The following is a 27,059-nucleotide window of genomic DNA, read 5'->3' as shown; positions in this document are numbered from 1 at the left end:
CGAAGCATTCGCCTAAGCGCCACGGTGGCCAGGAATTCCCCCACGGCCGGCGCGTCCTTCTTCAGCGAGAACCTCGGCAGCGGCAGCGAGCTGGGCGACGGCGAGTTCCAGAATCCCGACCCGGAGTACACCTCCGCGTGGGCCGTGGCCGTCGGCGCCTCCTCCTGCTGCTTCCTGCGGTGTGGCTCTGGCCCGGGGCTGAGGCCGGGCACTCCGAGGCTGTGATTGGGGGTCACCATGGAGCTCGATCGCGGGCAAAGATCGAAGCTTTTTAGGCGCCTCGAGAATCGGGGGCGGTGATTGGATTCGAAGGAACTGCGAGGCGAATTTGACGAGGCTTCTTCTGGGCCGGATAAGAACGGCCACTCCAGAAGGTGGGCGAAATGCTTCCGTACAAAGGAGGGGCGGGTTTTGGCCGCGAACGGTGGGCGACTCACGTGGGATTTGGTAGGCGGTGGGGTCGTTTGTCTCGGCTGCTGCTGGCCGTTGATACCTTTGAATGACGCCGTCGCATGCGATTAGGTGCGTTAGAAATCACCATTTGTTTGATTTAAGATCATAGTCAAATTAATAGTCGTACAGTCATCGAATATATGAAATTTATGACTATCACAATGTTTTGATTGATTTCAATGAATTATAAGAGCGATCCAATTCTATTAAAGGATTAATCGTATATATACAAAAAGAACAACTCATTAGTATGTATAATTATTTTTTAAATCTAATTGAATTATATTGAGAATATTTATGTAATAAGATCAAATTTGATAAAATATTAAAGATATAAAAGGGTATAAATAATATTACTGAGTTATTGTTCCCTTCACGGCGTATTTAAATTGACGAGACCCGTCATCAACCCTTCCTCTCATCTCGAAGGCGGCGGCGGAGGCTAGTAAGGGGCAAAAGAATGGGGAAGGCGGCGAAGGGATCGCGGAAGGGGAAGAAGGCGTGGAGAGCCAACATCAGCACCCACGACATCGATGACTACTTCGACAAGTCCACCAAGGACGCCCTCACGGGCCGCGCCGCCACCATCGCCTCCCTCCCCAGCGATTCCCTTTTCTACCTCGACACCAAATCCAACGCCGGTGCGCTTCTTCTACCCCAGGGTTTCGGTTCTTCTTCGTTTTACGTAAAGATCCGACCGCGATGTTGGATTCTTGTTCCCTCTTTACCTTTCCCTTGTTTCCGCCAATGTCATCGCACATCAGGTGCTCGTTGAATGAAAACGAGTATTCAAGACATTGTCAGCCATTGTTTTCTGTGGCTTTTTGCTTCCGAGATAATACACACGGTCGCTCCTAGTTCTTTTCACTTGATGATTTGGCTGTCAAATATAATTGCTTGCACTATTTGGGCTTTGAATAACTACTTAGTGTGCATCGTTTTGTCTTCAGGAAATTTTATTTGTGGATATAGTTTCTTTGGGCTGTCAGTCATCCTATGGCTCATCATGTAATGCGACATTCATACGATTTGAGGAAGAAAATTTGTTTTCATTTAGCTTAGGATACGGTATATCTTCTTGAAATGCCTCGGATGTCTTTGAGGATGAAGGCTCCCTTTTTGGCTGAGAATCATCTACAGGATTGTTTTACTCCCCCTTCTTAAAATTACACAAGTGACCGATCCACTTTGTTCCCATGTAGGACACACCCTTTAGTTCATCTCTACTTTTCTTGTGGTGATGCTTGTATTCGATAATTGTTTCTACACAAGCACTCCTCACACTCTTCGGACTCTATACTGTGAGGTATTATTGAAAATTTTGGTGCTACCACAGAAATTCCGCCAAAAAGAAAGATTGAGAAGCATAAGGAGAAAATTCTCCATTATGAGAGCTTGCTACAGAAGAATCCTTTCGTGCAAGCTGTTCCATCTTCTACCCTGAAAAAACTGAAGAGGGAAAAGAAAAAAGCTAATACAGAAAAACCTCAGGCTCAAACGGACCCCAAGGTATGCAATTAATTTTAAGATGCTTCCATGGTCTGCAATCAGCTTTGAATTTTTATTATTTACCTATCTTATGTTGTTATGCCTTCAGGAAGAGGATACAACTTCTAATCTAACTGACATTTGGGGTGATGAAGGTTTCTTCTGTGACTTATATACTCCTCAATATTTTTTTTTAAATTTTGGAAGCAAAATTTTTAATTTCGTCATCAATCTTGCAGGCGAAGCAGCTGGCAAAACCAGAAAGGTGAAATTGTCATGTCTTATATCTATATCCTAGTAGATAAGTTCTGGTATCATGTCATTGGCACTTATAAGAAAGTGTAGATTGTGATGCTTGTTTGTACCGCCAACGCCTCGTAATCATACCTTAACATACTAAAGCAAGTTTAAGCTACTAAGTTTTTTAGATGGAGCATCTTGAAAAATTTATGTGTACCACCGCAAGTCATGAGACAAGGTTTTACTGTTCTTTCTAGCATATGAAAAACAAGATATTAGTCCCTTATCTAGCATATAGTGGTGGAGACATACAACTTTTTTCAGGTAGAATGTCTAGAAAACTCAAAATTCCCAAGTGAATTGATACAAAAATGATATGTAAACGAAGATAAAGCCTGAAGAGATTGGGGATTTAGAGGTTGAGTCAATCAGTTATTGTCTGCAGTGCGGAAGCATATACTTATGCTTATCAAAATATTTCTGTTATCTTAACGAGATAGATTACTCATATATGATGTCACCTTATCATTCTAGTGTAATAATTCTGTTTTATACTTTAGACTATGTTTTTCTTTGTAAAATTTTATGGTTATTTTAAAATAAGCATATCGATTGGTAAGTAGTCCTCTGGTTCGAGAATATTCTTCTGTATCTTAGGTGCCTAGCATTTTTTTGGTCTTATCATCCCAATTTTTTGATCTTGCAGAAGCAGAAGGCTACACTCATTCCAGCTGTTGAAGTGGAGCCACCAGGGTGTTCATTCAATCCTCCATTTGAGGCTCATCAAGTAATAATACTCTGTTTGTTTATTTATATTTCATGCTAATTGGCTTTCTTAAAGTTAGCTAGATCAATCTTTTTATAGTTTTCTGAATGAATAGCTCTCTCAATTCTTTTTTTTTTCTTTGCAAATCTCACTGAATTTTGCTTCACTACTGCAAATATAGGATTCATTGGCTCAAGCTGTTGCTGACGAAATGCAAAATATCTACAAAAAAGAACTAGGGCCTCAACCAGTGCCAGTTACGGTTCCTGGTGAACCAGTGACAGAAGAAGATGTGAGCATAAATGACCATTTTTGTATTTTTCTTTTTATAATATTGAAGTGATCTGATAAATCAAGATATTAATTTTGTCTCAAGTAATAAACTGCTTGGTTGTTGTTTGGTTTTTTGTTCTTTTTTGCTAGCACTTTGAGAAATGAAATATGAAATATGCTGCTCTAGTTATTCACAATTGTTTGATTACAATGGAGTTGCTAGCTTTGTACCATAGAAAAAGAGATCAGTTCATAAATATTTTGTGTGCCTAATTGGGTAAAAATGAAAGAGAGACCCTAATTAGCTCTAATTCCATGTGATTAAAGATGAGGGTTCAGATTACCTTGATTTGAAGATGATTATGATTGAATCCTAAGATTTAATGTTTCTACGAGTGCCAATCATCCTTCCCTAATTGTCTCTCAAGGCAATTAAAGAAGATCTAAATCTTTTACCCAAGAAATCAAGAGAAATAGGTTGAGAATGAGGATGAGCGAGTGAGCATGAGAGAGGAGAAATGAGCAAGGGGGTGATTAAATACACCATCAACCAGTCCCGAGCCAGCTCCCAACTGTCACATTGGGTGATTTGATGCAAATTCTACCGCAACTAATTGGTCATAGTTGTCGCCTGATGTACATCCGATTTCGACGGATTCACTTGTATGACCTGAATCCGTTGAACTCACTTGGCCCAAGTCTCAGTGGCTAGTCGGACCATATACTGCCTCTTTAAAGTTGCAAACCATGTTATGCACCCAAATGGTGCTCACAAGATGGGTGTGGGTTGTAACTCGATAGTAATTATAGCCTAGCATAATGCAAGTCTAATAGGATTGGGTATTATAATTAGGTTCAAAATAAAGTTAATAGGGTTGCTAATTTGTCATGCAAAGTTATTTGAAAAGAAGTGGTAGTTTTACGATTGTGGATAATATATGCTATAATGACTGCACTTATGATATTTTGTATTCAGTTGTTGTTGATTACTTTTGTAATGGTAACATGGATATAGCTAAATCTGAAAGCATATTATCTATCAATCGGGATATGCCTGCATCTCATTGACACTTTGACAGGAGCTCCAGAGCCACCCATTGATCTTAGTGGGCATGGTCCTCTCCTATCATCTTTCTATTAAGTTGATAGCAAACTATAATCTGACTAGTAATTATGCTCATCTGCCATCGTCTTCTTTTTTTTTTTCAGAAATATTTTCTAGAGGCAGATGATGGAAACGAAAGTGACATAGAAGGGGAAACAGGCAACAATGACAGTGAGCTACCTGAATTAAGGTATCCTTTTGTGAATCGATTCTTTTCTTTCTTCAAGTTATTAGTTTGTGGGGTTTTCCCTGCAATGTAAAGTCTATGATTATAATTATGGGCACCGAAGGATAGTTCTTTCCATAGGCTGACTTCTAAATGTTGGTTTTACACATTGGAAAGAAGTGTGCTTGTTGCATCATTTTTCTTTCTTTGAGTATCAGACATAGTGTGTATGAATTAGATGATGTAGTTGCAACTTGTGAGCAAGGATTGTAATACCATGTGGTATGGTACGGTATGGACAGTATTTACCTTTTTAATGGTTTAGCTTTACGTTGCGCAAGATGACCTGGGCAGTATGCCCCATACAAGGTTTATCACCTGGTCTGCTCAGTTTAAAGGCCTGTATTGCCTGGTACAGGGTGGTACAGGCCTTGTATCAGAGTTTTTTTTGTTTGATTTTTTTATCTTTTTTCAGGATATTTTTGAAACTTGTCTCACACAGGTAGACACTCAATACAATGGTCTGAGCCAGTATGGTAAGGGTCCAAGCCTTGACTGGTACACGACCAGTACATGAGATTGTGGACCTTGCTCATAAGTACACTTTTGTACCTTTTACTTTTTTTTCTTCATTTTTCCTGGCAAGTTTAAGAGACCTGATAAATTAAAGAGATTGTTTAAATGTAACAAGGGTTATTACTTCGAAAAAGTTAATTTATTTATTCTACGATCCAAGCAATCAAATTTGTTAATCCACTCGTCCCAAGATGCATGTCAATGGAAGGCATTCTGGTTTGATATCAGATTCACGAGTTACCTTCAGTGCTTTTGAGAGATCAAGATTCCATCGCTGCTGCTTTAACCGTGATTATGAGTAATAAGGCAAGAATTCCATTTGTATATGTCATGCTGATATAATTGTTGACATGTTCCTAGTTAGAATATGCTAAGAACCACCATGACACATAAATGAAGTTAATAAAATGGATATCTAATAAATTTTCCATTTTTTTATATATTGTAGTCAACATAGTTTTGTGGTGAAAGGATTTTATTTTGCTGACCCCAAATAATTCAAACTATTACTGTTAATGTTTTTTGTCTATTCTATGTTTGCCTTAGTGCAAGAATTATAGTGCCGGGCCATGTTCACCTACGACCATGCCAAATTTTGGACTATTATCCAGCTCCAAGACACACCAAGCTGTCATGTCTTTGTGTGCTCTAAAGTGGCAATCCTTGCCATAATCCATTGTTGAATGTGTGCAATTCTCTTCCATTCATCCAACTTAACCGATGCTAATTGTATTATGCCATGCTAAAATGGAATGGACACATGCTTGTCAATCTTTTGCCCTGGTCCATTGTTGAAGATGCACTATCATTCTTTTCATTAATCAATGTCATGAATTTAGGTATCTTGAAGTTGACTTTATTTTATATTGCAGATTAGTTTCTCACATAATATATTAAGCTATTACTTGCCTAATATATTAAGCTAATTGATTTTGATTTCCAGTGATCTTCTAACGAAGCTTGACCATGTAATTTATTCTCTTAAAAGTCAGTAACTTGGATGTGCTGTTTACTATGTTAATTATTTGTAGACTTCTATGGTGGTTTAAAAAAATTGACGGACATCTGTCATCATTTAGAAAATTTAACTATTTATGATTGCTCATATCGACGTGTTGTTTGTCTAGTGTTAGGAGCACTGCTGTATCAATTTTTGTTAAAGAATTATCTTTGAGATTTTTGCAATGATTAGATTAGGGTATTCTACACCTGCAGCTGGCAACCAAAATTCTTGTGCCATATATTGCAAAACATTTTATTGAAGGCAACCTTTAATGCCGATTTGCATTTCGGTACATATTTTGTCGTGGTTGTGGATGCCAACTTCTGAGGAAAGGTCTTTGATGAAAGTTTGTAGCACAATTGGTTCTCACATGATTTGCAATCTTATTCATCTTAGATCATGAGACCTATCATATTTATTCTTGTAGCAGGAAATCAAAAACAAAGAGAGTAACTCGAGTGGAGGTAAATCGAAGAGCCAGGCGTAAGGAGCAACTAAAAGCAGAAGAAGAAGCTAAGAAGCGGAAGAATCTTTCCGAGGAACTTGATAGGTAATATGATTGTCCTCATGGCCCAGGTGGTCCTGTGGTTTCTATGACATTTAAGTTTAACATCTTTAGGCACTTGTACAGTTTACCAGATATAATGGAGGAAATAGCTAAAGAGGATGAAGAAAAGCACAGGAGACACATGAGACGTGCCGTAGCTCGGCAGGAAAGATTGAAATCTGCTCCACCTCGCCTTGGGAAGCACAAGTATGAAACCTATTCTTGCTCTATATTATTGGATTTCACTTCACCGTCATTTTTAAATACTGCAATGAGAGAGCATGCTGTTATCCGAGAGCACACTGTTATGTGATGCTTTTACTAGCTGGCAGCCAGCCTGTATTTTGCACAGAAAACAATATTCTACTAGATATCTATGCTATCCCAATCGACTTTACACTTTAGTAATTATTAGCGATAAGGGATTTGCTGAAATTGGTATGGAATACCATTTGGCCATTATTTTTTAGAATTTTTAGTAAACTACTTAGCTTTTCCTAGTTACATACTTCTTTTAATTAATTTAGCCCGACATGGTTAACTAGATTCAATCAGGAAATTATCTGTAATGATTTGCTCTAATGAACTATTAAAGTTTTTAACGTGTTCATTCTTTATGCATGAACATTGATGAATACTTGGTGGAGAATAGACATGTTTTATTGTTCACTGTGCACGCCACACCTCTGCATAAATTTTAAAATTGAGCTGTATGTTTTATGATGCTTGGAGGTTGACGTTGACTTCCTGCCTCTGAGCATGCTAGTCTGCTGGCAGCAAATGAATTCACCATCTTAACTTTTGGTTCCATGTGGGAATCTTTGGTTGATGAGCGAGGTACACAATTAAATGTCCTGGGCCATTTTGATTTGATTGAGCAAAGATGCACTACTTTGATAAGCTGCACTTTGCACTATTTATAATTATCTTGTGTTTGATTTAAGATAGTTCCATGTATATCTTGATATCTCGTCAATTTGGTGACGACAGGATGCTTCTGAGTACATTCCCCTATCTGGCTCATTTGGCAACCATTTTGAAATTAAATAATTTTTTTTACCAATGCAGTTTTGTTGATCCTTTAGGAAGATACGATTGATTAGTTTTGTTCTCTGCTCTTTTTACAGATTTGAACCAGCTCCTGTTCAAGTTCTTCTGACAGAGGAGATTTCTGGATCCCTTAGGAAGCTGAAGGTAATTATTGGTTCTCTCGAGTATGTTTAGATCCAACTTTAGATCTTCTTCATCATTATTGAATTTGACCCTTGTTCTTTTCCGTTAAAAAGGGTTGCTGTACTCTCGCAAGAGATCGTTTCAAAAGCCTGGAGAAAAGGGGCTTGCTTGTTCCACGAGCTAAAGGGAGCAGGTCGTGTTGATTGCTCAACTTTTATTTGCATTTTGTTCGACGAAGTTACCCAAGTGTCTACAATATAAGCATCATGCATTGTTCTACTTTTTTACCTGGACCAATTTCATCTCACAGTAGCTTATTTACCTGTTGTGAACAGAAGGAAATAAAAACGAGGTGACTGATGGGTGGACAAAGGACGACCTGCTTTTGAAGCTTATAGTTATTTTAACCTTGCAACTAAGTTGTCTGCCATTGTTTCTCCTCGCTTGCTTATATACCTATGAACTGAACTGATGGTGACAATTTATATGAATTTAATTCGATTGTACCTAACTTGTTCTGACGAATTTACCTTAGCTTGCCCTGACGACAGTTCCATTAATGCACCGTGTCAGTAATTTGGTATACTTTGTACTATCTAGTTATCGCTATTACGTAACTGAAGGAGGTATAACTTGTGCGCACGACCTCTTTCATTTCGTAGAAGAGCTACTATTGTATTGATGGAGAGTAGTTCTGGTACAGGGAAGCTGCCATCTCATACTGATCAACCACTAGACTTGCCGACTCGTGGATCTCATGCGTATCATGGTAACAGGTTTCCCGGAGGCGGCTAACACGTCGCCTTGGTCCGCGTCTCGAATTGTTGTTGACAGTTTGACTTGACTTTTGCAAGGGCTTTCGCCGGTCATTTGGTACCATCCGAGATTTCTCTCCGACTGCAAGCGACATGATGCAGCCGCGCAGATGCCTACGGCGTGCGTGAGTGTGGGCCATTGGATGCGTGAACTGTGGTGGTGGATCGTCGTGTACGGACACCGGACGTCGCCACGGTGTGGGGCGTTGTTTTTTCCACCAGTGACGTTACGACTTGGGTTCTTGAAACGCGATGACCTACCCACGCCGGTCCCCTCGGGGAGCTTAACTTAGAGCGGGACCCACACTAGGGTTTCTCCCTCGAAGACCTTATTTTCTCTTTCCAGCTGTCGTCTCCACTTCGCCTGTCCGCGTTCCTCATCGGTATCGACGTCTTGCGATTTCTCCCGGCGGTCGGAGGAGGAGGCGGAGGAGGGCGGAGTGGCGGCGGATCATGGGCTCGAAGCCGTGGCTGATCCCGGCGCCGAACTACCGGCGGCTGGACTCGAGCTGGGAGACGGACGACGACGCCCCGGGACCCCGATGCGGTCACTCCCTCACCGCCGTGGACGCCACCAAGTCCCGCGGGCCCCGCCTCATCCTCTTCGGCGGCGCCACCGCCATCGAGGGCGGCGCGTCCTCCGCCGTCCCTGGCATCAGTAACTCACCGCCCCTCTCTTCCCTCCTCTCGCTTTGCCTGCAGTTCGATGGTGTTTTCGACTGATGGTGGTGCCCCTTTTGTTGGTGTGAAGGGCTCGCGGGAGTCACGAATTCCGTTCACTCGTATGACGTTAATACCAGAAAATGGACCAGGTGCGGACTTCTCTTCATCGTCGTCGATGATCTCCGGTTACAAGTTGATTTTGTTGATGCGAATGCAGCAATCCTCTTTTTCGACTGGCAGGATTCATCCCGTGGGAGAGCCGCCTTCTCCGAGGGCTGCACATGCCGCTGCAGTGGTTGGGACAATGGTTGTTTTCCAGGTAACAAGATTTGGACAGGAACGTACCAATCGTGAATTATTGGGCTTTGAGTGTTCTTCAATTTTCTTTATCTGAAACAAATAGCTGGTGATTGGTTCTACTAGGGTGGCATTGGACCTGCCGGGCACTCGACGGATGATCTCTATGTTCTTGACCTGACAAATGATAAGTTCAAGTGGCACAGGTGAAGATCAAAGTGTCCTTTGTCAGTCTTTTACGAGCCTTTTCTGGTTTACGTATGAGGGTGTCAAACAAGTAGTGTCTGTATAATGCGCTGTTGTGGTCTGTTGCAGGGTGGTTGTTCAAGGACCCGGGCCAGGTCCTCGCTATGGCCATACCATGGACTTGGTAGCTCAGCGTTATCTTGTTACAATCAGTGGCAATGATGGTGAGTTTGTTTCTTTGAACCGTAATATTATGCTCAATCAGCTTAACGATTATGTGGTACAAGAGTGCAAATGAATTATTGAGAATTAGTGAAAAACATAAAGTTGTCTGTCGATTTCTAAGTGTTCAGTTTTATTGGTGGTTCTGGCAAGAGAGTTTGAAAGGATATAAATGAAACACTTGCCAAACAAACAAGGGCCTAACATGCCTAATTATGTAATCATATGTTTTCTTTTGTAAATTAGCTTCTTAATAGACTTTTGGTTTGTCTTCCTTGTCTCATGGTTACAGCCCTATGTGCAGCATGAGAAAAATCATGGTTGACCTCTGTAGTTGAAAACTTAATTGATACATCTTAACAATTTCGAAATGGATGTCCCTTTTTTCTTTATTTTTCGTGTTTAACTTCTTTCTCGGAATTCTGTTCTTCAATTCTTGCTAACTTTAGCACAATAAATAGAAAAAAAAATTATTTTCAATCACATACCTCAAATTTGGCCATAAATTCACATATATTGACCTATTGACATTCTTGCATTGCATAACAGTGAAGAGGGATTTGTCTTGTTCCACTTGATATACGTTGATCATATTAGTGCTTGATAGAAGCTATAAATGTCTCATCTAGCATCCTAGATGTAATTGCTAAAAGTGAGTGATTTAGAATGGTTGAGGAAAGCATCAATGATAATATATACCTAAATGTCCTTAAGTGATGGTGCAAACTTTGTCTAAATTCTACTATTGAGGTTTGCATCTACTGATCTTTCTTTGGTCATCTCAAGCAAGGTTTGTCGTACCGGACTGTACCGCCCGGTACGGGCGGTATATACCGGTCCGATAGGCCAGCGGTACGCGGACCACTCCGTACCGTACTCGACACTGTAGCAGTGTACAGTAGCACTGTAGCAGTGTACAGTGCTCGGTACACGTGAGTGTACCGCTCGGTACACCTGGGTGTACCGAGCGGTATACCGTACCGTACCGGTACCGAGCCCGGGTCGAAACGCCGGTACGGTACGGTACGGCGAACCTTGAGATTCTCAAGGCCACACCTGCATATTGGGTCAGATTTTGGAATTCTTTTGCATCTTTCATTTGCATTTATTAATGCTTTCTTTAATAAGCATCTACTATGTTTTCTACTTAAGTCTTTCTTTGGGTGCTTTGCAACAGGAAGAAGATTGAGTCATTACTGGTTATTCATTAATATTTTGTTTAATTGAAATTTGGTTCTTTTGTTCAGGCAAGAGAGTTCTCTCTGATGCATGGGCTTTGGACACTGCACAGAAACCCTACAGATGGCAAAAACTAAACCCAGAAGGCGACAGACCTTCAGCTCGAATGTGAGATTTTGCTTCCTTTGGTAGTATTAGTTGGAAAGTGAAGGCAGTGGGTCCATTTTCTCTTTGTTATTTGCAAAGTTTGTTAGGTTCTTTTTGAGCAATAACTATTTTGGGCATCATTCGATGATTTTACTTGTGAAAGGTGCAGCATGGCTCTGGATAAAAGAAGGATAAATGTATTTTTTAAAATTTTAATTTTGTGGACATTCTCTTTTGAAGTTGTGTGCATACATGATTCTATTGTTAATATTTGAAGGATATTATTTTTTGATTTATTCTGAGTAGATTCTGTGGTAACTTAGCAATACCATTTTATATACCACTTTGTTATTGGTCTATACTCTATAGTTCATTTATACTTTTGTCAACTATATGAGTTTGCAACTAATAAGTAGAGTTGACTTTTTTATTACTTATGCAGTTTGTACTTTATTAAATCATTTTGACATGTGATGGAAATTCCAAAGTGTGAATGCCATGTGAAGTTGGGATATTGTAGTTTAGCTTGACTATTGTGACATTTGGTTTTGTTTTCCATTCATTATGCTGTTTCACAGGTATGCCACTGCAAGTGCACGTTCTGATGGCATGCTTTTGCTTTGTGGTGGAAGAGATTCTTCTGGGATGGTACAAACTGCTTTATTCTTTTCTTTTGTTATAATTTATGCCTTTATGGTTCCTTCTACTGATCAGCATTCTTTACAAATAACTCAAGTATGTCAGTTAACAAAAAGGTGTCTACTAAATTCTTCTTTGGTTTGATTGACTTCTTTTCTCACATAGATGTGGTTATACTCATGAACTATATACCTCGTAACCTGTGGGCTTTCTTCTGATATAATTTGTATGCTACTTAGTCATTCTTGTGAAAGCCAGGCTTTGTTTTTTGTAGTCTTGTATTAAGAGTTGGTCACAATCATATGCCTGAACGGCGTCAGCCTTGGTATATTCAATATGTTTTTTTACTTAAAATAAAAGGGCTGGTAAGAAACAATAACAGAATAAAACAGGCCAAAACTATCTTATGACATATCCCTTAATTGTGAATATGGTGGTAATGTTTGTGTCTGAACTCCGAAAGTTGGAAACAAATAGCTTGTATCATGTCTATAGTTGATCATTACAAAACTTGATGGCTACTGAGTCCTTGTTTTCAAGCGCTACTAAGCCACCAGCACGAGATTTGTTATTGAATCTAAGAAGCATGGACACGCCAATTTGGTGGGCCTATCAGTGTTGGACACATGACGGACACATACGTCTCCGACATGACTGGACATGTGTCTTATTTATTTATTTATTTATTTTTTTTGGGACACGGGTACTGCTTCTGCGCCCTTTCATGCGTGCTGCTCACGTGTGTCGCTGAGCATGCATGGCCCTCACGTGAGGGCCATCAGCTTCGGGGAGGGGCACTGACGACACTGCTGCAGCTCTGCCCAGTGCCCCGAGCCCACCTGTGTCCAATGTAAGCCACCGTCCCTCGCCCTCAGGTCCTCGGCGACATCTCGGCTCACTCGCAAAGCCTTCTTCCTCACCTTCTATTGCTGGACTCACCCTTCTTCCTCACCAGCAAACGACGTCACCTTTCTATCGCTTGACCCACCCTTCATCCTCACCGGCGAACTGTCACGACCTTAGCTGGTTTTGCCTAAGGCGTGCGGCACCCTCGCGCGTCCGTCCGCAAAGGTCAGCCTCCCCGAAGCCTCCCATTGTCCCTTAGGACCAACAAAAGAGAGAACGGGTTAAAAAGAACGCCTCAATCGGGATCCACAAGCAAACATGTCCGAAAAACACTTCATAGACAATGCAAATTACAAACAGACTTTACAAGCTCTGAATAGTTGCACAACAAAGGGTAAAATGGTCCATTACAGACCGAAAAGCTCTCGCTCGTGTCCACTTGACACAACCTTTATTTACAAGCCTAAAAAGGCCACCAACCCAACTAACATGGGACTATTTAGCCTTCGGCCGCCCCTCTATCTGCTGTACAAGGCATGAACATGCCAAAAGACAACGGACAGACATAAGCATTACATCCAACATCTTGTTTAGAAGTTTGTCCGTTACATTCTCCCCCACTTATCCCTTCGACGTCCTCGTCGAAGCCTTTGTGAACACTACAACTCTTCGCCTTTGCTGAGTCTTCAATCTTCCGCTCCAGCTGCAATGCGCCTCCTAGCTCCCAGCTGCTCTCCGCTGCTGTATCTGAGTAGTCGAACCTTTGATCCGCCATGCTGCTTCAACTCACCAATGACTCTGACTCTGGTGTGGGGGGTTGGCTGAGTTGTGTTGATCCTTGTTGATTCCTACGGATCCGCCAGATGAAGGAAAAGACCATCTTTACTGCGCCAGTTTCTCAAAAATTCCACATGTTGCTTGAACTGGGTGGATGCTTGTTGGAGCTTTAACGAGCATCGCCTCGCAAACTTCTGAAGTTTTGGGTCCTTCCTCCACAAAATCTGCTCATTGACTCTTCTTTTAGTTAGTTGTCACATCCAAGTAGGTTCGCATCACTTCCGCTTTCGATTGGCATTTCGTTGGGAAATGAAGCGGACAATCTACTCTCAGTAGCACTGATCACCGCTGGTGAGGATTTGACAACTATTGTCTTCCGTTATCTTCGAAGGGTCTTTGAACTTGTGCAGAGCTCCTCTGTTGGATAGATAAGAGAACTGGGGTACTCGGTTTCGCCCATTCTCTTAAGAGTTGAGAAGGCAAAGGTTACTTGACTTCGCCCGCCTCCTCGAGGTTGTACTTCATGCATCGAGCTGGTTACTAGCCTTCGCCTGCTCTTTGCTCACACTTCTGAAGCACTCGAAGTGTTTGCACTCCTTGCGTTGAGTTAGCTACTGTGATTCACCTTCTCAAAGCCATTGAACTTCTGGAATGCAGGAAGTTTTCACCCCAACTTCGAGTGCGATTGTACCGTCTTCTCCATCAACCCTGCCGCCTACTCCACTGAGTAGCAAAGGTACAGCACCGCGTACTGCCTGCTTCGTTCCTTGGTCGTGCACTCTTGCATGACCCGAAGTCCTTCACTTACGGCTATCTTGATGAGAAACTTGTTGACACAGGTCTTACGAAGTTTCTTGGCCTCTGCCCTTCAGCCTTGTCTCGGTACTTGGAGATTGCCTCTGCATGCTCCACCTCCTCGGCCCCTTTCACGACCAAGTGCTCTCCCTCCGTGAGAGCAAGGGATCAATGACTTGCACGGAAGTCCCGCCTCTGCGGTACCATGGCGCTGCCATGCCCATGGCCCTACTATCCATCGCCTCGCCTCTGTATCCCTTTTCTTCACAATCAGTAGAGATGTCTCCGTGGCACTCCTCTGAGTCCACCTCCATTCTAACTGATGCTTGATTTTGGGTAGCTAAGTCCCTCTGGACTCATCGTCGCTTCCTCGCCCCTTTCGACCCCCTGCTTCAACACCTCTGTGTTCTCCAAGCAGTCCGTTTGGTCGATGGAAAGACAGACTGCAACTCCCATGCATGGCCTCTGCCATCACGTTGTAGAGTTTGCACCGATTCTGTTCTCCTTAGCTTCCTTGGTAGCAACGTTCGCTTACTCGACCTTGTCCTCTGACTTGTCGGGCTCCCTTAAGCGAATATGAGCTTTGGAGCAATCCAACTCTCCAGTTGCTTCGATCATACCTCTGCATGATCAAGTCCCTCCCATGGAACTCACTGGTACTTGCATTCGAACTTTTCCCTTCGTGGAACCAAGCCCCCATATGCTGATGACCAAGGTTTTCATCCGATGCAAAATTCGATGCACGCCCGGAAGACCCGCCTCTGCGGTACCATGGCCTTCACTCCTTGAATCCATAGCCCTTCTTGCCGTCGTGTTGTTCATCGAAGTGGAGCTTCCAGTAACTCCCGATCATACCTCCATATGATCTCATCCCTCACGGGACAATGTCGTGTGTGTCGCATTGCCACGAACTGTTCCACCACGATCCGCTGCACCATGTCGCCTCCTGGTGATATCTCCATTGCATTCTGATCTTTTTGGAATAAACTCGAATTGTGAACCCTCCATGTGTGGCCTCTGCCAATACATCGCAGGGTCTCCTCCACCTTCGATTTTGTTCACTCCTTTGGCAATCGACCTTCATCCACCCACTCTTGGGTCACACCTAGATGAAGCACCACTCTAGGGCAGTCCGTCGCCTAGTAGCTCCCGAAGTCCACCGACTTCACTGTAGTTTGTGCACCATTGTCTGGATCCTGGGCCTCTACCCCTACCAGCACAATCTCCGCTGCGCACTGCTTCCTTCATGGCAACTTGAATGACAACACTGTGGCATATTCTCCAAGAGTACCCGCCTCTGCGTCCTCTTGCCCCGTGCAAAGACCTTCTGAACCCAACTTCGCCTCCGCAAATTGAGTCGCCTTAGTTCCTCCATCAAATGCTCCTCCGAGATAAGGTGCAAGTGCCCAGAAGCTCCCTTCGTCTTTGGCACCATGCAAGATGAGTCCGCTCCGTCAGAATGAAGGACCCATGGAACAACATGATCCTACCCTTGCCTCTGCAAGAGTTCATGTCTTTGACCTCTGTCTAAGGAAAGCACTGTGCTTCTGCTCCATGTTCCAACTTCTCTGCTGGATCCCTTCATGCGGCTTGGGTACTTCGCCAAGTTACACCCAAGTTGCTCCGCTCCTCGTTTTTGCATTGAGTCGATGGTGGCCCTCGCGCCCTCCATTCCACGGGTCAGCCCTCCCTTGAGTCCGATCTCCATATCGACTCTAAGTGTGCCTTCATTTAAGTTGCTTCAGGTCGCTCCCCCACTTGATCTCGCAATGCATCCACCAATGCATTCTCTCGAGCGAGATCATGCGACAACTCCTCGCCGCTTGCTCAGTCCATCGAGCTTCATGAAGTTGTTGTTTGTGAGGTACTCCTCCTCAACATGTGAAGTCCGTCTCACATGATTCTCCCTCTGAAGTGCCGAGACTTATCCCTCCTAGATAACTGTCCCGTTGGAGCAACATCTCTCTTCGTTTCGGAGACCCCCATCCCCTTGGACTACTCCGATCTGCTGAACAAACTGTGCATTGTTCTGCCTCTTGCAAACGCACTTGCTAGATTGCGCCTCCACGTCAATACAACCACCGCCGCACCCCTCAAGGCCTAGCAACATGCTAAACTCGTTGCACACTTCAGCCTCCTCCGGACGTATCCTTCACATGACGAAGAGAAAGTTTCAATGCTCCATGGCGCCGAGTCTCGGTCGCCTTGGGATGGCCACGAACATTCCATCGTCCGCATACAAGCCCATGCATGAGTACCAAATTCTTCGAGTTAGCAATTCCCCTCACCTCTGTGAGCTTTGCATAACTCTTTTGGTCGTTGAACAACTCATTCCACCTTGGATGGTCTCATTCTTGCCAAGCGCCTCGCTTGCCTAGAGCACCATCAAGTATAGTTGTCAACGTTGAGCCGTAGCTCAAACTCAACCATCCCAGCCTTTGTGCGCTCCGCATTCAACCAAGCTTGCCTGTTCTCGTGGTGCCTCTTGCGCGAAGGGTTGGCCATTCCTCTGAATGCCAATCTCGGATGCTCGCTCCTCTGAGCGACTCTTTTCCCTACATCTCCATGCCCGTTTTCCCTCAAACGGTCGCGCGTGTGCTGACTGCCCTCAACGCAGCCCCGCTAGGTCCCCCACGTTTGCATGTCAAGTGTTTCTATGAGTGCTTGTCCCGCTCTGATACCATAATGTCACGACCTTAGCTGGTTTTGCCTAAGGCGTGCGGCACCCTCGCGCGTCCGTCCGCAAAGGTCAGCCTCCCCGAAGCCTCCCATTGTCCCTTAGGACCAACAAAAGAGAGAACGGGTTAAAAAGAACGCCTCAATCGGGATCCACAAGCAAACATGTCCGAAAAACACTTCATAGACAATGCAAATTACAAACAGACTTTACAAGCTCTGAATAGTTGCACAACAAAGGGTAAAATGGTCCATTACAGACCGAAAAGCTCTCGCTCGTGTCCACTTGACACAACCTTTATTTACAAGCCTAAAAAGGCCACCAACCCAACTAACATGGGACTATTTAGCCTTCGGCCGCCCCTCTATCTGCTGTACAAGGCATGAACATGCCAAAAGACAACGGACAGACATAAGCATTACATCCAACATCTTGTTTAGAAGTTTGTCCGTTACAGAACGTCATCGCAAGGCACGATGCTGACCCAGACCCATCCTTCACAGTTTGCCCATCTTCAACTTTCCCAGATTTAGGTCAGGTTTCTCCTGTGTCGCAAGGTACAATGCTGATTCAAACCATGGTGGGATGCATGGTGGCATGCTTCCCCCAAAACCATGATTGGATGCATGGTGGTGTGCTCCCCCCCAAACCATGATGGGATGCATGGTGGCGTGTTTCCCCTCAATGCTAAGAAATCTTGCAGGTTTGCACTTTGTATTTTAGTTAAAGTAATTAGGACTCTAGAAATAAATTAAATTATTAATCAATTCTAAACTAAGATCTTAATTAGTTAATAATTTTTTGATTTATTTTTAAAATAAACTTTTAATTGAAGGACCCTATATTACTATGCTTTAATTAATATTTTCTCTTAATTGATTATAAAATCATACTTCGGTGGTTGTTATTAATTCTAATAGAAAAAATATGTTATCTACAGCTGAATATACAATTACATTTTCCTTCACTTCTTATTAACCACATAAAAGTTTTTATTATACCTATGATTAATTTCAAGCAGAAATGTAATGTCTAGAGGTTTATCAAGAACTAACATGTAGCAGTAGGCAATTCATGTAACATTAATCATATATCCAAGCTCACAGATCACTACCAAATATATTTTTGCATCTTAAAATGAGCATTAGCTAAAGTTAGCATGGGATATTTTAATTGTGGGGTTCTAAGAAAGTCCCAAATAGGGATCCAAATTCCAACAAAAATATCAACTGATCTTTAAACCCTGATATGAGACTTTTGGATCTAAAATTTCAGCAAATATTAGTTTATAACGTTTAAGTATAAATACTACAAAACCCATGTTAATCAAATATTATATATATATATTAAAAAATACACGTGTTCTCGACATGTCCGTGTCCTAATTTTTTTTAAAAATGATGTGTTGCCATGTCTGTATCGTGTCGTGCCCATGTCCCGTGTCAGTGTCTGCTTCTTGGTGTTGAATATAATGCATCTTTTGTTACATGATTTTTAAATTGAAGTCAGACAGCCATGATAATGACATTCCTTTGTGATTTGGGTGTCAAGAGTTTGACTCATGGGAATAGCCTCCAATTCTAAGGTTAAAGCTCTAAACATTGAACCACAATAGCAGGAGCCTTGTTCACCGAACCACGTTGTTTAGTCTTACAGTAACAAGGATTGTTGTCTTCAACCTGAAGGAGACAAACATGGTCTAGCTCTTAAGCACAAGGTGAGTTCACAAAATGCACACAAATTCTTGGCACATTAAGATTGTAATTGCATTCTGTCAGGATGTGAATATTAGCTGTTGCCTTGTAGAATTGACTTTCTTTCATTTAGCTGACCAAATTCAGATAAGTGGCGTCCAGATAGGTAGAGGAAGGCCAAAGAAGTTGTGGCTAGCCATGATATGGAAAGATTTTTCTAGCCTTATATTAAGCAGTGACATTGCCCTAATAGGGCGCAATGGTGGAAAATGAACCATGTAGCCAGCCCCATATACTAAAAAATAATTGTTTCTTGTTGTTGTACTACTTCTTGGCTAACTAAAATTTGAAGTATAAATGATTTGTTAATCCAGCCAAGTTTTAGATGTTCTTTAACCACCTTTTGTTCTGTTCTTTATGCTTTTGTTTTTAAGTTTTGTGAGGTTTCTGATACGAAATACCAAGTGTATAAGTGGGAGTTCTAAAGGCCTTCTCCAGGATATCTACTGAATAAACCTGCTTACTGTGCGTGCAGTCTCTGTCCGATGCTTATGGACTGCTTATGCATACAAATGGCCAATGGGAGTGGACTCTAGCTCCTGGCGTGTCACCATCTCCAAGGTATCAGCATGCAGCGGTAAGTGGTCTTATCAGATGCATTACAATTCTTATGTATACTATGTAAAACATTTAAACTTCTTCTGGTGTTACCTATTTCTATATGGGAGAATTTTAGCACATGGTACGGCTACTGGCTTTATGAGTTTGGAGTGATTGCTTTTTCATAGTATGTTTTGCTGCTTGCTTCTTGATCACGCATATTTACAAAAAGATACTTCTAGCAGTAATTTAAAATTCTTGTAGTACACTTTCAGTTAAAGTGACTGTCCAAGTTACAGGTTTTTGTAGGGGCTCGTTTGCATGTTACGGGAGGTGCTCTCAAGGGAGGGCGAAATATTGAAGGTGAAGGTGCTATTGCAGGTAAGCCTTAACAACCATTTGCTGCAAGTTGTGTACTGCTTATTTTATCCAAAAATATTGTGTAACCACATTTCTGGTTGAAGTTCTGGACACTGCTGCTGGGGTGTGGTTGGACCGAAATGGAATTGTAACGTCCGCTCGCACTCACAAGTCACCAACTGATCGGGATGGTTCCTTGGAACTTCTGCGTAGGTGTCGCCATGCATCAGCCTCTGTTGGCACTCAAATATACGTCTATGGTGGCCTTAGGGGAGGTAAATTGTAACGCTTAATTGTACAAGGAACTGGTTATTACTTTTTTATGCTTAGTAGCTTATATTGCATTAGATCAAGCAATTGTAGCAGGCCTTTTCGTTCCCCTGATATGAGATCATATGATTATCTTTGTACCCTTATTATAAATTGATTTACCCTTTTTAACTCTCAATGATTTTCTTGCTAATATAGTGTTTAGGTTTATGGTATAAAAGAAGCAACTTACAATGATTGTCAACTTTACCTTTAATATTGGCTTTTGCGAATGCAGAATATGACTCAACTGTGGTTATATGTATGCAACTAAGATGGAGAGATATTTTGCAGATATGATAATCGTAAATGACTGTCACTCATCTAGTCTAGATTTTAGACCATAACTGGTGTTTCCAATTCTTAATGCTTACTTGTAGAAGTGAACATGCAAGGTTGCTTGGTTGGAACAAAGCTATGGGTATAACTTCTCTATTACTCCGGTCTTGGCTGTATTCTTATTGGACTCTAGGAAAGGTCTGGTCTCTTGTTATTTAGTCCAATAATTTGGTCATTGTGAATTGAATACAAAACTGATTGATGGCTTATTATATTACATCGTGAACATATTGCTTGCATGACTTATCATAAGGCATTATCAGTCACAAGCGATTTTTCTTGCTTTATGTTGCTGGCTGTTCTAATAGCTGCATGGGAAGAATTCTGGAGTGCATGAATATCCAAGCTAAAGTTCATTGACTTTATTCACTTTATTGTTGCAGTTCTATATTCATTAGCATGTCTAGCATAGAGATATTATTCATAAGATCACCATCAAGGTTTAAAGAAAAACAGCTGTAGCGGTAAGTATGTGTCAGGCTTTTACTGGTTTGAGCCATGAGTGGTACACAGACTGTGTAATTTTGCTTGGTCTACCTTGGAATAGCGTTTATAGCCTGGTAAACTTAATGTGCCGGGCAGTCTGGTTGAAATATGACCAATACAAACAAGTGTGTTGGGTGGTATGCCTTCCGCCTGGTATCAAGACTTCTTTAACCTTTTTCCCCTCTCCCCTCTTGTATCATCAACAGCTGTCAAGCTGTTGATATCTCTTTCTCTCTCACTCTCTCGCTCTCTCTCTCACTTAGTGTAATCAATCAAATTCCAAAAGCACAATATACATTTTGGTACAGCTATAAACACTGCCTCCCTATCAGGAACAAAATATATTTTTATCAGTGAACGTGATTGCTTTTGAGATGATACAAGCATTTGAGCTTTGAATGCATAAGCATTTTTCTGTTGGTCATGCTGACAATGATAATTAACTGAGAGATGCTATGTGTCTTCTTCATGAATCAATTTATTATTATTTTTGAATAAATTTATTTCACTTCTGAATTTTGTTACTTTTTTTCTTAACCTCTGAAATTGTAGTGTTGACCTTTTTGCAGATATGCTACTTGGTGATTTTCTTGTAGCAGAAAATTCTCCTTTGCAATCTGAAATTAGTTCCTCCATGTACAATTCTGATAGGGTCCCTGCTGTAAATCAAAAACCTAATCAAAGTGTTAATTCGGATTCACAGTCTGTCGAACAAGAATTGGATAACAAATCAGGGATGGCTTCGTCTGCCAGTTTGAGGTTTTTCAGTTTTCAGTTCATTTTCTTTATATCGTTTTATATATTTGCTGAACTTGAGGAAAGTTCTGAAGGCTGATATGGGTCTTGATTTTATTGTCAGTGTGGATCAGAAATCTATTGACTTGCTCACTGAAGCTTCTGCTGCTGAAGCTGAAGCTGTCAGTGCTGTCTGGCGAGCTGCAAAGGAAGCATCAATTGAAAGCCTCTCAGATGACAAAGAGTCAGAATCTCAAGTCAATGATGAATTCTCAAATGCAGAGGATTCCTCAGATGTTGCTTATTCTCTTGAGCCAGATGTACGGTTGCACTCTCGAGCGGTATGTTTTTTTTTTTTGCCAACTTTTCAGTTCTCACCCATTTTTATGAATCTGTGATCATTAATATTCTGGCATTTCAGGTGGTGGTTGCTAAGGAAACTGTTGGCAGCCTAGGAGGGCTTATAAGGCAGCTTTCATTGGACCAGTTCGAGAATGAGAGTAGAAGAGTGCATCCTACAAATGGTGAACAGTCATACTCAGCAAAAAAGTTCTTGAATAGGCAGAAATCTCCACAAGGCTTGCATAAGAAGGCAAGCATGTGACTTAGCTATTCTTTCTGGAGTTGTAGCAGAAATGTTTAATGTAAGGTATCTTGTTGCAGATAATATCCTTTTTGCTCAGGCCAAGATGTTGGAAAGCCCCTGCTAACAGAAGATTTTTTCTTGATTCCTATGAAGTTGGTGAACTTTGTCATGCTGCTGAGCAGATATTTAGGCAAGAACCAACAGTCTTGCAGCTGAAAGCTCCAATTAAAGTATTTGGTGATCTTCATGGTCAGTTTGGTGATCTTATGAGACTATTTGATGAGTATGGTTTTCCCTCGACTGCGGGAGACATAACGTAAGACTCAAAAATTGACTTGTTGATATGCTGTTTTCTTTTTCTTTTGTTAATATTTTCATTAAAATAGGTCTGTTTGAAGCAGGATATTATATAAAAGCTTATTATGTTAATTTCATAAAGTGGTATTGCAAGTAGATCAGGTAAGAGTATATGTGCTGAAAGGAAGGTTAGAAACTAGTGGTACATATTGAGTAAAACCTTGATGGAATTTATGACAAATTTAGTAGTGGTTATCATGGTTGTACATTTTGTCCGAACAAGTATGTATCAGTTTGGCAGTCTATCAGATTGGCGGCACGGACCATGGCACATGCCTTCCAACACCTTATATACTCGGATCTTAAAAAAGTTTCACAGCACATCTGTGTACCAAGTGTGATACATTGGCACATACCAAACCCATGCTAGTCCGGCCAGGGATCAGCTCGGGTCCGATACATGAAACGTCATATCATGGTTTTTACATAAATATATTTTCTATTTTCAAAATTTTCTTATCTTAGGATAGGCTGAGACTAGAATAGCGGATCTTGATACAATCAGAGTTCCAGTCAGCATGCAGACTGGTATCTTGGAATGAATGACATCTTTAGTATGCTGAGATTGGTGGTGACCAGGATGAAAAAGAAAAAGAATAGGTAAAAAGTGACAGGAAAAGCATGAAAAATATAACAAAACAGTTCTATACATTTAACAAAAATTTGACCTGGCAGTATCTCAGGGTGTTTATTTTCCTTGGGATTGGGAAACCAATTTAGCTGGCCTTCTTTGATAAGAGATTATCTGAATCACCAAGAGACTAACAAATACAATTAGGTATCATGATCAAAACATAATGAGTAGAAGGAACTTGATTAGTCGATTTCGGCTACATATCTGATCCTGAAAGCTTATTGGTTTTTGATCATAATAAACTAATAATAATTATGCATTTTAAATGGATTATTGGTGGTCTGGCTAATGAGTGAATATTGATGATTCGGAAATGTTGCTGTATGCTTCTTTACTGAAAGCATTAATTTTTCTTTAATTAAGAAAAACCTTCTCTATATCACCGTCAAGAAGACCAAGCTTATGCAGCTGGTGTTTTAACTGCATCACTAGGCAACTTTTGCCTTTTGCTCCCTCTTGTCATTCTCTGACATGCTATTTTTTTAATGTGGTAAAGCCATATTGCACACCGGAAGGTGTTGCAGGTTATCTAGTAACTCTAGTTTGTTTGTGGCACCATCAAATCTTCAATGCAGGGAATGGATTCTTTATTTATTTAGCATAGTTCAATAAAATCATTTTGAGCAAAAGTGGTCAGCCATCTGAAAATTATTAGGTTTTTGTGGCCTTGGATGACTGTACCTTTACGTTAGTTGTTTCATACAGCTCTTAGCTATGTCGAAGAGCGACTACACGCAAAATGACCATTTCTTGATTCTAATCCCTCAATAACTCTTTTGAGAACTCACATTCTAGATCAAGCAGGACATGGGACTTTTATTCCTCGTCATATATTGACTAATAGAAATTTAATCATGCAGACCAGAATACTTGCCTATATATTTTTTGTGCTGTGATAATAGGCAGTGGCTTTGTGCTTTTCTGTATCTATGGTCATTTTGTATTTCAGGTACATAGACTATCTGTTTTTGGGGGATTATGTGGACCGAGGTCAGCATAGCTTGGAAACAATAACATTGCTACTTGCACTGAAAGTAAGTTCTGGCTCTTGAAATTTCTTATCATATGCACCTTTCTAAATTTTGCAATAAAACTTAACAAATGGATACAGATAGAGTATCCGGAGAATGTCCATCTGATCCGAGGAAACCATGAAGCAGCTGACATCAACGCTCTTTTTGGTTTTCGTCTTGAATGCATTGAGAGAATGGTAGGAAGATAAATGACTATAAATACCTTCATGGTTGTATGATCAGAAATTGCTAATTAGATAGTTTTTCAGGGGGAAAATGATGGGATATGGGCATGGACTCGATTTAATCAACTTTTCAACTACCTTCCACTTGCTGCTCTCATAGAGAAGAAGATTATCTGTATGCATGGTGGTATTGGGAGGTCTATAAACTCTGTCGAGCAGATAGAGAAGCTTGAAAGGCCCATTACCATGGATGTTGGATCTATTATTCTAATGGACCTTCTTTGGTACTAAAGTCCTATGCAACTCCTATTTACATCATATCTGTCACACCTTTGAAAATTTATACTGATGATCGTTCAATTTTCAGGTCTGATCCCACAGAGAATGATAGCATAGAGGGTTTGAGACCAAATGCCAGGGGACCTGGCCTGGTCACTTTTGGGGTATATTTATATATCATTTTTTATGAGACTGCTTGCTTATTGAATGACTACAAGGTTACTCTTAAATTGTGATGCTTGATGCATAATTTACCAATCATTAGTTGATGTCCTATAAATTGCTTTACATGCTTAACTATCATTATGGTTGCTTCATGCTAAGAAACTACCTAGAAACTGGAGTTAAAAACATCGGATACTACCTAGAAACTGGAGTTAAAAACGCCTGAGAATTTGGTCTTAGCTTAAAGCAAACATATGCAATTTTCTGTTTTTTTTTTTTGAAGTCTTGCTTTTTGACTTTCAAACATTATGAATATGTTTAGTGTGGCCTTCCCTCCTTTTTCCTTTCACTTTTCTGGGTATTAACCAGACTTGATGCAAACTTACCAAACTACAAAAACAACTGCTCATTGCTAAATTTACATTATGCCTTTACACTTCACATCAGCCTTTGGGAACACAATTTAGCCAGTTCCCATGTTATATTATGGAGGATTTGCATGCCATTGACTTGAACAGTGATAATAAGTTCTACATTGTTACGTCCAGAGATAAGCTTAATTTTAACACAATTGTATATTTATAGGCAAAAGGGATGAGAAAAGAAAATCATGGTAATAAGAAACATGTCCCATGGCAATCCATGGTTGCCTGTATTTTTTTTGTGACTCAGATACTTGTGAAATGGTTCTGACACATAGAAGTTAGGTGACAGACTTATAAATGACAAACCCATGTGAATGTGGCCCTTACTCCAGATTATCTGTGTGCAGCCAGTTCAACAATGCTAATTTTGACTTGATGACAATGGTTGCAAGATTCACAAGTAATTGTAAAATGCACTCAAGGATGCTGTCTACTTTTATTCTCATTTTATTCATGTGATGATATACATAGCACATGATAGTATACATTGTCTCAGTCTGTTTCTGTGCCCCATTCACTTGCTTGCCTATAGCCACATTGTTTTGAATGGATCGATTATGTTTAGGCTCTACTTTTATCTTTTTGTAGCAGCCTAGAAGTAATCGTGAAGTCCTTTGAACTTGCAGCCTGACCGAGTCACTGAATTCTGTAAGAGAAACAAATTACAGCTCATCATAAGAGCTCATGAATGTGTGATGGATGGTTTCGAACGGTTTGCTCAGGGACAGTTAATCACGTTGTTTTCAGCAACTAATTATTGTGGTAATGTTGTCATCGTCTTTCCTTCTGTTACAATGCATTCGTAAATACTGCTTTTTCACTGCGATGTAACTTGCATCAGGTACGGCAAATAATGCTGGGGCAATACTCGTTGTTGGAAGGGGGTTAGTGGTAGTTCCCAAGTTGATTCATCCGCTTCCACCACCGCTTCAGTCACCCGAGTCTTCACCTGAGCATGCCGTAGAGGACACATGGATGCAGGTCAGAACTAACGGTCACATCACATGAATATGAATCATCTTTGTGTGAAGTTATTCTTCGGCCCTTATCAATAGTGCCATCATGATACTTTTGTGTTTTACCTTGTATACCATTTAGGCCAAAGGAGGAACACTCTGATATCATGTTCGATATGTTCAATATAGAACATAATTTCAGAGTTTTCTGATATAAGAAGATTTAAAAACATGTTCAATATTCTATTTTGTTTTCGTGATAAATTACTTATTTATAACTTTCTTTTTTTTCTGATATAAGAAGATTTAGAAACAATCTGAAATTGCAAAAGGTGTAGTTAAAAAAGAAAAATTTAGCTCGGACACAACAGTCTATTCCATTTTACCAGAACATGTTTGATATTCTATCAGCTTTTGTTTTTTCGGATAAAAAAGAAGTTCCTTGGATTGACCCACCAACCTTCATCTTTGGATACAATGTTTTTGCAGGAGCTCAATATTCAGAGACCGCCTACGCCCACTCGAGGCCGGCCACAGTCTGCTAATGACAGGAGTTCTCTTGCTTACATATGAAGCACCGACCTTAAACAGGAGAAATTTCTACCTCATCGCCTTTGCCTAGTGTGCAATGTTGTACTAGTATTGTTCCTCCCTCCTCCGGTAATGTAATTTGTCATATCACCTTCGAAATAATCCTCCTGTACATCATCGGTAAGCTACCAATCAATCTTGTTATGTTTGTAAAAGTAGAGTTACAACAAAACACACTACTGGTAAATTCCTTCTTGTACATGTGAAGTTTTTGATCGATCGATTAGTGTATGTATACTCGGTGCATGAGGATGTCGTCAACCGACGTATTGTTTCGGTAACATAGAAATTCTGATCTCCTATTTAAGTTAG

At 41.0% G+C, this 27,059-nt stretch overlaps 2 protein-coding genes across 3 annotated transcripts; both read left to right on the top strand.

Moving 5' to 3' along the window:
• The first annotated feature begins 860 nt into the window (after positions 1–860).
• On the top strand, positions 861–8,315 carry LOC135597783 (ribosome biogenesis protein NOP53-like). 2 transcript variants are annotated; one of them, XM_065091249.1, is made up of 12 exons: positions 861–1,094; positions 1,790–1,962; positions 2,051–2,096; positions 2,181–2,206; positions 2,888–2,968; positions 3,129–3,239; positions 4,430–4,515; positions 6,501–6,620; positions 6,702–6,824; positions 7,745–7,811; positions 7,904–7,983; positions 8,126–8,315. In XM_065091249.1, the coding sequence occupies exons 1-12, from the start codon at positions 914–916 to the stop codon at positions 8,133–8,135; spliced, it is 1,104 nt and encodes a 367-aa protein (XP_064947321.1). In that variant the 5' UTR covers positions 861–913; the 3' UTR covers positions 8,136–8,315. The 2 variants fall into 2 exon arrangements, with proteins under 2 accessions (XP_064947321.1, XP_064947320.1); XM_065091248.1 differs by having other exon boundaries at positions 6,498–6,620.
• Positions 8,316–8,934: 619 nt separating this feature from the next.
• On the top strand, positions 8,935–26,982 carry LOC103972418 (serine/threonine-protein phosphatase BSL1 homolog). The gene is made up of 21 exons (XM_009386753.3): positions 8,935–9,263; positions 9,357–9,417; positions 9,509–9,587; positions 9,692–9,771; positions 9,881–9,975; positions 11,221–11,320; positions 11,878–11,947; positions 19,263–19,364; positions 19,627–19,708; positions 19,792–19,962; positions 21,391–21,580; positions 21,681–21,897; positions 21,978–22,148; positions 22,220–22,458; positions 24,083–24,167; positions 24,245–24,343; positions 24,416–24,615; positions 24,699–24,774; positions 25,827–25,962; positions 26,042–26,181; positions 26,646–26,982. The coding sequence occupies exons 1-21, from the start codon at positions 9,059–9,061 to the stop codon at positions 26,727–26,729; spliced, it is 2,682 nt and encodes an 893-aa protein (XP_009385028.2). The 5' UTR covers positions 8,935–9,058; the 3' UTR covers positions 26,730–26,982.
• The last annotated feature ends 77 nt before the right edge of the window (positions 26,983–27,059 follow it).

Source organism: Musa acuminata, chromosome BXJ1-11 (genome assembly GCF_036884655.1).
Source record: "Musa acuminata AAA Group cultivar baxijiao chromosome BXJ1-11, Cavendish_Baxijiao_AAA, whole genome shotgun sequence".
In the NCBI taxonomy this organism is placed as follows: Eukaryota; Viridiplantae; Streptophyta; class Magnoliopsida; order Zingiberales; family Musaceae; genus Musa; species Musa acuminata.
This window is presented reverse-complemented; position numbering and strand designations above follow the sequence as displayed.

What these genes read in the sequence shown, in the direction of transcription:
- LOC135597783 (XM_065091248.1), top strand. Translation starts at nt 914, where the DNA reads ATGGGGAAGGCGGCGAAGGGATCGCGGAAGGGGAAGAAGGCGTGGAGA. An exon ending in AACCAGTGACAGAAGAAGAT is followed by an intron (nt 3,240 to 4,429) that starts GTGAGCATAAAT and finishes TTTTTTTTTCAG; the next exon opens with AAATATTTTCTAGAGGCAGA. An exon ending in CTTTCCGAGGAACTTGATAG is followed by an intron (nt 6,621 to 6,701) that starts GTAATATGATTG and finishes GCACTTGTACAG; the next exon opens with TTTACCAGATATAATGGAGG.
- LOC103972418 (XM_009386753.3), top strand. Translation starts at nt 9,059, where the DNA reads ATGGGCTCGAAGCCGTGGCTGATCCCGGCGCCGAACTACCGGCGGCTG. An exon ending in GACAGACCTTCAGCTCGAAT is followed by an intron (nt 11,321 to 11,877) that starts GTGAGATTTTGC and finishes GCTGTTTCACAG; the next exon opens with GTATGCCACTGCAAGTGCAC. An exon ending in CTGGCCTGGTCACTTTTGGG is followed by an intron (nt 24,775 to 25,826) that starts GTATATTTATAT and finishes TTGAACTTGCAG; the next exon opens with CCTGACCGAGTCACTGAATT.